Source organism: Oryctolagus cuniculus, chromosome 1, assembly GCF_051225735.1.
Source record: "Oryctolagus cuniculus isolate XC-2025 breed Fujian yellow rabbit chromosome 1, ASM5122573v1, whole genome shotgun sequence".
In the NCBI taxonomy this organism is placed as follows: Eukaryota; Metazoa; Chordata; class Mammalia; order Lagomorpha; family Leporidae; genus Oryctolagus; species Oryctolagus cuniculus.
The window spans coordinates 51668415-51681425 of record NC_142867.1 but is presented as its reverse complement, the minus strand read 5'-3'; the positions used below and the strand labels follow the sequence as shown (position 1 = coordinate 51681425).

Sequence of the window (13011 nt, the reverse complement as noted above, 5' to 3'; positions counted from 1 at the left end):
CCACGTGTTAATATTCCTGAGTTTGAGATGCAGCTTCACAATGATTAAATTTAAGAAAGTGTTTTCCTCTCTCAAAATATCTGTAATTAAATGTACTATATAATATTTAAAAAATTTTAATTAAATTTATTTTTAAATAATTGTAAATTTACATGGAATTGTAAGAAATCATACAGAAAGATCTCTTTTTCCATTTTCTCAGTTTCCTCTAATGTTAACATCTTGCAAAATCATAACAAGTATCACAATCAGCGTATTGACATTGAGACAGAGCATTTCCATCACTGCATGGATCCCCATGGTGCCAGTTTGGAATCATACACATCTTCTTCCTGTCCCTCCACCTCCCCATAGCCATCAATTCGTTCTCCATTTCAATAATTTTGTCATTTCAACAGTGTGTTGTAAATGGAATCATATGATATGTAAATTTTTGGCTTTTTTCATTCAGCCTAATTCTCTAGTGATTCGTTCAGGTTTTGAATGCATTAAAAATTTATTTTTTATTATATGGTAACTAGTCTATTTTCACAATTTACTAATTGAAGTATATTTGGGTTGTTCTCTGTTTTTGGCATTTTATATATAAAATGCTATAAACATTCATGTGCACATTTTTGTGTGAAAACAAAATCTTCTTTTTTTTTTTTTTTTTTTTTTTTTTGGACAGGCAGAGTTAGACAGTGAGAGAGAGAAACAGAGAGAAAGGTCTTCCTTTGCCGTTGGTTCACCCCCGATGTGGCTGCTACGGCTGGCACACAGTGGCCGGCACGCTGCGCCGATCCAAAGCCAGGAGCCAGGTGCTTCCTCCTGGTCTCCCTTGTGGGTGCAGGGCCCAAGCACTTGGGCCATCCTCCACTGCACTCCCGGGCCACAGCAGAGCTGGACTGGAAGAGGAGCAACTGGGACAGAATCCGGCACCCCAACCAGGACTAGAACCCGGGGTGCCGGCACCGCAGGCGGAGGATTAGCCTAGTGAGCCGCGGTGCTGGCAACAAATCTTCATTTCTTTGGGATAAATACTCATAGGTGAAGTTGCTGGGTTTTATGGTAGTTGATGTTTCATCTTTTAAGAAACTGCTACCCTGTTTTCTAGAGTTGCCAAACCATTTTACTTTCCACCAACAATGTATGGGGGATCTAGTTTCAATGTATCCTTACTAGCATTAGGCATTATTTTTTTTATTTGAGCTGTTGTGCTAGGGAAGTGGATTTCCTTATTAGTTACAGTGTTATTCAAAAGGTCTATTTCATTTTTTTTTTTTTTTTTTGACAGGCAGAGTGGACAGTGAGAGAGAGAGACGGAGAGAAAGGTCTTCCTTTTGCTGTTGGTTCACCCTCCAATGGCCGCCACGGCCTGCGTGCTGCAGTAGGCGCACCGCACTGATCCGATGACAGGAGCCAGGTACTTATCCTGGTCTCCCATGGGGTGCAGGGCCCAAGGACTTAGGCCATCCTCCACTGCACTCCCTGGCCACAGCAGAGAGCTGGCCTGGAAAAGGGGCAACCGGGACAGAATCTGGCACCCCGACCAGGACTAGAACCTGGTGTGCCAGCGCCACAAGGCGGAGGATTAGCTTAGTGAGCCGTGGCACCGGCCTCTATTTCATTTTTGATGAGTTTTGGTAGTTACAGTTTTTTTAAGGGATTGGCTCATTTAATCTAAGTTGTCAAATTCACGTGTATGGAATTATTTGTAGTATTCTTCTATTATTTTTATGTCTGTAGGCTCTGTAATAGCCCATTCATTTCTGATGGTGGTAATATATGTCTTCTCTCCTTTTTCTTTCTCAACCTTGCTACAGGTTTATTAGCTTTATTGAGCTTTTCAAAGAACTAGCTCTTTGTTTCATTGATTTTTCTCTCATTTCTGTTTTCAGTTTCTTTCATTGATTTTTATCCTTTCTGATTTCTTCCTTTTGCTTTAAGTTTAATTTGTCTTTTTTCTGTATTCTTGAATAGAAGCTTAGATTACTGATCTCAGACTTTTTCTCTTTTCTAATATGTACTTTTAGTGCTATAAATGTCTCTGAAAGACATATTTTATATTCCTTAGGCAAAGCCTTCATAGTTTCCTATTGAGAAATTCAATTCAATTAAACAAATATTTATGGAGTACTTGGGTTGGGCACTATTCTAAATCTTCACAATGTATCAGGGAACGAGATAGACAAAGATCTCTATCTTTGTGGAGCCCACATTGCAGCAGGGGAGACAGGCAATAAATCATAAGCATAATTTATCCTCATATAGTGTGTTAGACAATGATAAGTGCAGCAACAAGAAGTACTTCAGGGTAAGAAGGAAAGGGGACATGTGGGAAACTCTAGTACTCATTACCACAGTATTTACTATACTGCATTTATTACTATAGCTGTAGAATGAAGTAAGTTGGTCAGACGTGCCTTGCAGACACAGTGAGATCCGAGTAAAGATCTGAAGGAGTTAGGGGAGTTAGTCAAGCCAGTATCCATAAGCTGTGTGTTTCAGGCAGATGGGAAAGCTAGTGAAAAGGCCCTATGGAGGGAGTATAGGAATATTGGAGGAGAAGCAAGACCGGTGAGACTAGAGGCGGGAAAAGTGGTGAAGTAAAGGAAAAGTGGCAAAGGAGAGGCCAGAGGTCATAGGGGCTAGGACTTTAGTTTTTACTCTGAGTGAAAGGGGGCCATTGCTTCATGTGGAGAAAAGAAATGATAAGACATTGGGGCCAGCGCTGTGGCATAGCAGGTAAAGCCACTGCCTTCAGTGTCGATATCCCATATGGGCGCTGGTTCTAGTCCCGGCTGCTCTACTTCTGATCCAGCTCTCTGCTGTGGTCTGGGAAAGCAGTAGAAGATGGCCCAAGTCCTTGAGCCCCTGTACCTGCATGGGAGACCCAGAAGAAGCTCTTGGCTCCTGGCTTTGGATTGGCACAGATCCAGCCATTGCAGCCAACTAGGTAGTGAACCAGCAGTTGGAGGACCTCTCTCTCTCTCTCTGCCTCTCCTTCTCTCTGTGTAACTCTGACTTTCAAGTAAATAAATAAATCTTTTAAAAAACCGTATATATATACGAAAGAATTGGCAGGACATGACTAAGATTTTAAAATAATCACTCTGGGGACTGCCATTATGGTATAGCAGGTAACGCTGCTGCCTGCAATGCTAGCATCCCATCTGGGTGCCAGTTTGAGTCCCTGCTGCTCCACTTCCAATCCAGCTCTTTATTAATGGCCTGAGAAAAGCCGCAGAAGATGATCCAAGTGCTTGGGCCCCTGCCACCTATGTAGGAGACTCGGAAGAAGCTTCTTGGCTTATGGGTTTGGCCTAGCCCAGTGCTGGCTGTTATGGTCATCTGGAGAGTGAACCAGCAGATGGAAGATCTCTCTCTATTTCTCTCTGTGGGGAGCAACTCGGACTAGACTGTTACTCGAATTAAGACTTATTCTATGCATCTGCTCTCCCACAATATGGCGCTGGGAGAGGAGTAGACAGCTTCTACACAGCTGCCTTTCACCAACTTGACAAGCTGTAGGAGCTGCTCCTGATTGGAGGAGAGCAGCGTACTCGGCGTGTGGGTAGCAGAGTTGGGATTGGTGGAAGAGGACTATAAAGGAGGAGAGAGACAACATGCACCAGGAACACCTGAAGGAACACCTGTGCAGCCCCCGAGAGAGCCGGCCGGCGGTGTGCCGCTCCCCCGCAGAAGTGGGGAAAGTGGCAGGGGGAACCGCCCTTCCACGGAGGTGGAAGGGTCGGTAGCCAACCCGGGAAGAACCAGCAGCAAACCCGGGGAGGGCCGAGCAGACAAAAGAACAGCGCAGGGTCCTGTGTCGTTCCTCCATGAAGAGGGGGAGCGACACTCTCTCTCTCTTTGTAACTCTGCCTTTCAAAAATAAATAAATAATGCTAATTGGAAATAGATTAGGGGTAGAAATAGGTGACCTCTTAGCAGTCTTCTAGAATAATGCAGGTGAAAAGCAGTGTGGCTTGGAACAGTGAGAAGTCATTATATTTTAAATACACTCATGTTTTGAGGGTAAATCTCAAATAGGATGTCTTCATAGACTGGACATGAGGTATTAGAAGAAGAGAGGACTCCAGGTAACTAGCCTGATGTTAAACAACTGTGATCTTTTTTTTTTTTTTTTTAAAGATTTATTTATTTATTTGAAAGTCAGAGTTACACAGAGAGAAGAGAGGCAGAGAGAGAGAGAGAGGACTTCCATCCGATGGTTCACTCTCCAGATGGCCGCAACGGCCGGAGCTACGCCGATCCAAAACAGGAGCCAGGAGCTTCTTCCGGGTGTCCCACGTGGGTGCAGGGCCCAAGCACCTGAGGCATCTTCCACTGCTATCCCGGGCCATAGCAGAGAGCTGGACAGAAAGTGGAGCAGCCGGGTCTCGAACCGGTGCCCATATTGGATGACAGTGCTTCAGGCCAGGGCGTTAACCCACTTCGCCACAGCGCCGGCCCCAAACAACCTTGATCTTAAACAGCCACATTCAATACTATATGCATATGCCCCACTCCTGCAGGTCTGTCCACTGCTTTTTAGGCAATGGCAGTCCTTTACCTAGGGGGCAGCTGATCAGTAGGCAAGAAGTTAGCCTGTACGGTGTCCTGGCATGAAAATCCTGCCCAAATTCTTAGCAAAAAGTGGTGCCAAATAGAATATTCTTTCAGAAACCAGAACTGATGAGACGGGAAGAAAATCATCAGTGAGAGCAGAAGCTGAAAGAGAGAGAAAAGGCAATATTCAGACTTCATGAGTAAGCAGAAACCATGAATAAACAGGAGCACTGAGCAAACAAAAGCCGTGAGGCAGAAATATACAGTGTAATAACAGAAATGATAGAAGATAACCAAGACAGACCATATTCCCAGGAGGGAGAGGCAATAGCCAGGCCCGACTCACAGGCCAATCCTGAAGCCAGATGGTGGTCTGCTCCTGTCACCACAAATGGGTCAGTGGTGCTAGATAGACCAAATGACAGGTGTGCACCAGGCATATAGAGTCAGGCTGGAATGAGTGCCATGGAAGCCAGAACTACAAAAGAACCAAAGTTATGAGAGTGCAACGAAGGCAGAGAAAGCAGAAGAAAGCTGTTTGCTGAGAGAGGCAGAAAAGTGTAGTGGATGCTTAGAAAGAGGCACAGAGGGTGGAGGAGGCAGCCACGTGGGAGGCGGGACTGTGTCTGCTCTTCCCATTTTATACACATCCCAGAATGCCCTGGCTTTGCTAAACCCTGCATTTTACAGCTCCAAGAGATTGCCTCTTATATACTTTGTAAATGTCTCCTTTTTTGCTTGAACTAGTTGAGTAATTTTTGGTTTAGGCCGAGGGATACAGATGACATATTTGGCTGGAAGTTTTTCAGTATCTATCTCAGATTTGAGCAACACAGACAATGTGAAAAATGGTGACATTGCAAATATTTGGTATAAAGAAGAATGAACTGGAATCATGTGAAGCATTTTATATATTTTTTCTCATTTAATCTGTAGTGTGAGGAGGTACCATCACTAAGGCTCACAGAAATTTAATACCGACTGGCATTCTATTCTTATTATTTATGGATACTGTAATTGCAAATTTATTTACTTGCTAAAATTTATTTTTAAACCCAAATCAGTACTCTGGCACTTTTGTAGTCATTCATGGACATGCTCAGGGAAGTGAATAGTTTGTGCAGTCCAATGTGTACATTCCTAGCTGAGGTTGAACAAAGTAATACCTTGCCTTTCTGTTTCAGCTCTTACACTGTCAACAGGAGTTTTTGAAGTCTATTTCATGCTATGCTTTTCTCATTTTTGTGCTCTTATTTTGTGATTTTGCTATTTAAAATGGCCCATAATTGGGCCGGCGCCGCGGCTCACTAGGCTAATCCTCCGCCTAGCGGCGCCGGCACACCGGGTTCTAGTCCCGGTCGGGGCGCCGGATTCTGTCCCGGTTGCCCCTCTTCCAGGCCAGCTCTCTGCTGTGGCCAGGGAGTGCAGTGGAGGATGGCCCAGGTGCTTGGGCCCTGCACCCCATGGGAGACCAGGAAAAGCACCTGGCTCCTGGCTCCTGCCATCGGATCAGCGCGGTGCGCCGGCCGCAGCGCGCCGGCCGCGGCGGCCATTGGAGGGTGAACCAACGGCAAAGGAAGACCTTTCTCTCTGTCTCTCTCTCTCTCACTGTCCACTCTGCCTGTCAAAAAAAAAAAAAAAATGGCCCATAATCATAATGTTGAAATGCTGTCTGGTGCTCCTGAGCCCACGAGGCTTTTACCTTATACAGAGCAAATACAAGTGTTAGATAAGCTTCAGTCAGGCAGTTAGAGTGCTGTCGGTCATGAATTCAGTGTTAATGAATAAACAGAGTATGTTAAATAAGGTGTCTTTAAACAGAAATACAAATAAAGTGAGATTATGTTTTGATTGATTGATGAAAATGTGACCAAGTGCTGATAGGAAGCTAACCTGGCATCTCCCCTAGGAGTTCTTTAGCCAATGTTAATTCAGTGTTCACAGAGACTTTATGGAACATAACTACTGTGAAAAATGGAAAGCAGCTGTAATGTGTCCAGGATCAGAAGAGTGGAGTGCTCAGCTCCAAAGCCATGCCCCTCTGATTCTGGACACCTTGTGCTCATTTATCCCACTGTGCTACCTTTCAGAAGAGAAAGAAAAACTCTTCTGCTCAGTTTCCAGTACTTCTAACAATACATAATGCTGCTTCTCCTAGAACTTATTGATTACTTGGAAAATGAACAGGCATGAAACAATTGAAAAGCATAAGATAGTCTACATTAGAGCTGGGATAGCAACGTGTGGCACATTTACCCTTGTTCTTCCCTTAAATGCTGTGGCAGGCATTGCTAATCTATTACAGTTTCTTTTCTGCTAAGTGTAGGTGGGTTTTCAGAATCCTTCTTAACACAGGTCTCAAGGCAACTGTTCAGAGTTGATCAGAGTTGGTTTCTAAGAGGAAACCCTATATTCCTTGCATGATGACCTATGTCCTTATAAGATAAAGTATATGCTTGGAGAAACTGGATGCTGTCAGGCCTAAGGAACTTTAGAGCTTAAGCATATTAATCAGTTTGTTTCCAAGCCCAAACACCATGATAGCTCTGAGTGGCCCAGCAGGCTATGTTTTGGAAAGGTTTTATGGTGTCCTATGTAAGCCTTTGTTCCCACAAGATTCATTATGAGGGGACATCTTTCTCGTTTAACACTGAATTGCCTGTGTCTAGAACACCATCTGGCATAGAGTTTTTAGCCAGTGATGTTTGTTGATGAGTTTTTAGACACCAAGAGAGAAAGAGCTCCAAAGTAGGGCGATGACTGAATGGAATTTTTAAGGGCACAGAGTGGGGCCAGCACATTTCGGGCTAGAGCTCTTTGGAGGAGGCCCTCAAGGGATCATACACAAAACTGAACAAGACAAGCATTCTATTGACTGTGCTGCTTGTCTTCATTTCTCTTCATTCTCTTCCCTCTTTACCTCTGGTAACATGAACCTCAGGATTCCAAGCAGGAATAGTGTGGAGACTCACATAGAAGAGGAGTCATGAGGTGCACTGCATAAGCTCACACTCCTTTGGTATTAAGAGGGATAGGGCCAGCGCTGTGGCATAGTGGATAAAGCCACCACCCGCAGCACCGGCATCCCATAAAGGCGCCAGTTCGAGTCCCAGCTGCTCCACTTTTGATCCAGCTCTCTGCTATGGCCTGGGAAAGCAGTGGAAGATGGCTCAAGTTCTTGGGCTCCTGCACCCACGTGGGAGATGAGGAAGAAGCTCCTGGCTCCTGGCTTCAGATTGGCGCAGCTCCGACCGTTGCGGCCATCTGGGGAGTGAACCATTGGATGGAAGACCTCTCTCTGTCTCTACCTCTCCTCTCTCTGTGTAACTCTGACTTTCAAATAAATAAATAAATCTTTTTTTTTTTTAAAGAGGGACTTAATACTACAGGAAGTCTTTGGAGATGTGATTAAACCCCAAGGGTTCACCTTTATGAGTGGATCTATGCCTCAGAAAAGATCTGGAGGGAAATAGCTTAGGCTCTCTTTGCCCTTCTGGCTTCCATCATGTGAGGACACAGCAGCGCAGCACCATCTTAGAAGCAGGGAACAAAGCCTGCATCAGACACTGAACCTGCTGGTGCCTTGATCTTGGACTTTCTAGCCTCTAGCATTGAGAGAAATACATTCCTGTTCTTTTTTTTTTTTTTTATTTTTTGACAGGCAGAGTGGACAGTGAGAGAGAGAGACAGAGAGAAAGGTCTTCCTTTGCCGTTGGTTCACCCTCCAATGGCCGCCGCGGCCGGCGCGCTGCGGCCGGCGCACCGCGCTGATCCGATGGCAGGAGCCAGGAGCCAGGTGCTTTTCCTGGTCTCCCATGGGGTGCAGGGCCCAAGCACCTGGGCCATCCTCCACTGCACTCCCTGGCCACAGCAGAGGGCTGGCCTGGAAGAGGGGCAACCGGGACAGAATCCGGCGCCCCGACCGGGACTAGAACCCGGTGTGCCGGCACCGCTAGGCGGAGGATTAGCCCAGTGAGCCGCGGCGCCGGCCCATTCCTGTTCTTTCTAAGTTGCCTAGTCTCAGATATTTTGTTATACCAGTATTAACAGACTAATAGATATGTTGATCCAATTTTTGTTAATGAAAAATGTAAGAAGCCTATCTATCCATACTACTTCACAGCCTTATCTGATAGTAACTCTTGTTAACTCAATTACTGCCTGGGGACAGTTTATACACACTATCATAATCATTAGCCACCAGTTCCTAAGATTTCCCAGAAGTGGCTTGTATTTTTTAGCATACACTTAAAGACACACTCATAGGAAGGCCTTCAAAAAGTTCATGGAAAATGGAATTAAAAATAAGTTTATTTTTGGGCCGGCACCATGGCTCAATAGGCTAATCCTCCGCCTGCAGCACCGGCACACCGGGTTCTAGTCCCGGTCGGGGCGCCAGATTCTGTCCCGGTTGCCCCTCTTCCAGGCCAGCTCTCTGCTATGGCCTGGGAGTGCAGTGGAGGATGGCCCAAGTCCTTGAGCCCTGCACCCGCATAGGAGACCAGGAGAAGCACCTGCCTCCTGCCATCGGATCAGCGCAGTGCGCCGGCTGCAGCGCGCCAGCCCCAGCGGCCATTGGAGGATGAATCAACGGTAAAGGAAGACCTTTTTCTCTCTGTCTCTCTCTCTCTCACTGTCCACTCTCCATGTCCAAAAAAAAAAAAAAAAAAAAGTTTATTTTTGAAGCTCACTTTATGTGCATTCAGTGGTTAGTGTGGTGTAAAAAATTTGTTAAGCATCTATGAAAGATATATCATATGTCACCTTACTTTAAAGGGAAGGAAAAGAAGGGGCTAACATTTATTGAGAACTTGCTCTGTACTGGGAGTTTTATTCATAAATTCATGTTAATTCTCATGACAATGCAGGAAAACAGCTTTTTTCAATTGTGACCTCTTTACAAGGCTCTTAAAAAGGGGTAGGACTCAGCATTTTACCCCTTCTCTGATTCAAAGTTTTTTTTCTTTCCTGTTTACCTGACTAGCTGTTAAAGCAAAAAGAATGAACCAGAATGAGGAGGTTCAAAATCCAATCAGTAGAGTTAGCCTTGTTATTTGTATATCCAGGAACTCCTCACATGAGTGGATTGGGCTTTAGGCTCACCCCACCTTCAAGACCAGTTCTGCTGTTAACAGCTTTATGTATTTGGGAGCAATGTAGTATTTAAATAGGAAAAGCAGTGAAGTGAGATTCTATTAACGTAGGCGTTTGAAGACCATTAGACTGGAATCTGACCGCAACAGCCCTGTGATTCTGAGAGGTCTTAGTTGTTCCCAGATCATTAATCAATTCTGGGTGTATAGCAATAGCTTTGAGAGGGATGGTGATCCTTAGAATGAAAGAGACCATGCAATGTGTTTCTTTGTGAATAAAGCAGAAATTAAGATAGAAAGAAACAAGATTCTCCAGGCATTTCTCCACACCACAGGCAGAATGTGAGCAGAGAGGAAGTCGGGCTTTTGTTGGATTTGATGCTGATGTGGCCCCAGACAGCGGAAGTTGCTGCAGAAGAGGAAACCCTCACACTGATGGTGAATGGGTATGACGAGGGGCATCAGATATTTTGAGAATTGTTCCTTTCAGAAACCGTATCTGGTTAGAATATCTTCTGAGATTCTGCCTTGCTGTATAACTGATCAGCTCATGGTTAGTCAACGAGATACTCTCAAAGCAAGTGAAATCGCATTAATGTATCATTTTAAAAAATATCTATAAGGAGATAACAACTTTGAAAAATTTTATTACCTTATGAGTTACAATGTCTAGGTGACTTACCATCTTAACAGTGACAAAGGATAAAATGGAAGCCACATTTTCTGTTCATTCAAGGATCTACTCTTATATCTGCTTCCCCAAGTTACTCCTTAGTATTCTTCAAAGAAGACTATTAAAAATAACCAGCAGTTATTGTTGGAGCACTTTAATGTTTATAATGAATAATTTATCTAAAAGAGTCTCATATTGTCTTCCCAAGTTCACCTTACTCCTCTTCCATAGTTATAGGATTTCTAATTTTTTTTGGAAAGAGAGACAGACAGAGATCTAATCCACTGGTTCACTCCCCAATTGCCTGCAGCAGCTGGGCCAGGCTGAATTTGGGAGCCAAGAACTCAATCCTGGCCCCTGATTTTGGTGGCAGGGACCCAACCACCCAACCACTTGAGCCATCATTGCTGCCTCCCAGAGTCCACACTAGCAGTATGCTGGAATTGGGAGCTGGAGCCAGGAGTTGAACATAGATGCTTACATATGCATCTTAACCATGAGACCAAATGCCTGCTGTGGATAATAATTTTTGACTGTGTATAAGGTTGCCTGGAATTTGATATCTTTTCTTGTAGCTAAGTGTAGCCATATGACTAAATTCTTGCCATTGAGACATTGGCAGAAATGTTGTATGAAAGCGTCTGGCAACTTTCTTCCAAAGACATCGTGCATTTGTCCTTTTTCTCTTCTTCATATCTTCCTCCATCTTGCTTCCTGGAACAAAGGTGTGATGACAGCCATTCTGGTCACCATCTTGGACCATGACGATGAAGGCCACACCTGAGAAATAGAGGGCAATGAGGTGAACCTGGATCCCTGAGGCTGTGGGAAACAGCTCTGTACTTTCCCCCCGAGTCTAAATGAGAGAAAAATAAACTATATTGTTTAAGGCACTTATACCTGTATCTTGCACCAATAACTAATGCAAACTGATAGGCCCTATGTATTAAGTACTATATTATTCCAGTTTTGCAAGTGAGAAGTTTGTGACTTAGCCAGTTGAAATCATTTGCCAATGTTGTTCACCTAGTAGATGGAGGAGTCAGGATCTGAATTCTGATTTTTAGCAAAACCCATGAGCTCCCCTCCTTCTCGTTGTTCACTTTCAGACCACAGGATGCTAGTCTTTGACCTTCTGTGGCCTGTAAGAAGCCTTTAGCAAATCCCCCGATGGTGTCTGTCCATGAGACAGTAGTCTCCATTTTATCCTGATCATCGTCATCTAAGTTTCAATTGAATGTCATCTTAAGGATTCTGGAGTGTCCCTGCTGCCACTCAAGGGCCTGATTTGTATGAAGACTCTTAGGCCTCCTAGGAGAAATAGAACTTGGAACTAATGATTGGTACCCTAGAGAGATGGTTCATCAGAGATGGGATGATGAAGTGGACCTTAGCCTTAAGGGGAAGACAGAGGCTCTAGTCCTAGGAGGAGGACAAGGGCACATCCATGTTATTATGGGGCACAAATCAAATAGGTGAGGGAAATGGAGGTAAGTGGTGCTACAGGGTGAGACCTAGCCCCAACCTTAGATAATTAAAGGAGGTCTATGGCCTTCTGTTTGAGTCCAAACAGTTGTTTAGATGTCATACTACTTAGGTTTGCTGAAGAAGCTTTCTCTCTGTAGAGGGGCGATTTCCTTCCATTTTGGGACTAGAGCATGCTTGAATAGTGTGATTGAATAGAGATACAGTTGGCAGTGACGATCAAGGCTGGGGAACAAAGGAGGCAAATTGGCAACAACAGCAGAAAAAAATGGGAAGTGAGAAAGTGTACCCCCTTCCTCTTGACTGCACATATGTCAAGAAGGGGAGAAAAAGAACAAGTGCTGGATAAGGGCCAGGTAGTTGGTGTATTTGAAGACCTGGTACAGGCAGACTTGGGGGTATTTCTGAAAACATGCCTCTTTGGAACTTTAAGGAGCTATTAAGGCCGGCGCCGCGGCTCACTAGGCTAATTCTCCGCCTTGCGGTGCCAGCACACCGGGTTCTAGTCCCAGTCGGGGCACGCCGGATTCTGTCCTGGTTGCCCCTCTTTCAGGCCAGCTCTCTGCTGTGGCCAGGGAGTGCAGTGGAGGATGGCCCAAGTGCTTGGGCCCTGCACCCCATGGGAGACCAGGATAAGTACCTGACTCCTGCCATCGGATCAGCGCGGTGCGCCGGCCGCAACGCGCAGGCCGTGGCAGCCATTGGAGGGTGAACCAACGGCAAAGGAAGACCTTTCTCTCTGTCTCTCTCTCTCTCTCACTGTCCACTCTGCCTGTCAAAAAAAAAAAAAAAAAAAAAAAAAAAGGAGCTATTAAAAGGTATGCTTCATAAGCCAGACAGAAAATGCCAAATATTGTATGATCCCACTTGTATGACATCTGTAGAATAGTCAAATTCATAGATGGGGAAGGAATATTGGTCTCAGGAATGGCAAATTACTGTTTAATAGATAAAGAGTTTCAATTTGGGAGTGTCAGAAAGTTCTGGAGATGAATGGTAGTGATGGTTTCATAACAATGTGGGTATTCTTAATTCTACTGAATTCTACTCTTAAAAGTAGCTATGTATATATATATATTAAAGATTTTTTTTTTATTTGAAAGTCAGAGTTACACAGAGTGGAGAGGCAGAGAGAGAGAGAGAGAGGTCTTCCATCTGCTGGTTCATTCCCCAAATGGCCACAACGGCCGGAGCTGCACCAATCTGAAG

At 44.6% G+C, this 13011-nt stretch overlaps 1 protein-coding gene across 1 annotated transcript in view; it reads right to left on the bottom strand.

Annotated features, from left to right (window-relative positions):
- Positions 1 to 1276: 1276 nt before the first annotated feature.
- LOC149128392 (uncharacterized) overlaps positions 1277 to 13011 on the bottom strand; it is an 83017-nt gene continuing 71282 nt past the window's right edge. Inside the window, exon 4 of the mRNA XM_089305419.1 lies at positions 1277 to 11097. Within this exon, the coding sequence (XP_089161545.1) occupies positions 11064 to 11097 (34 nt within the window). The 3' untranslated portion in view covers positions 1277 to 11063. The remainder of the gene's footprint in view (positions 11098 to 13011) is intronic.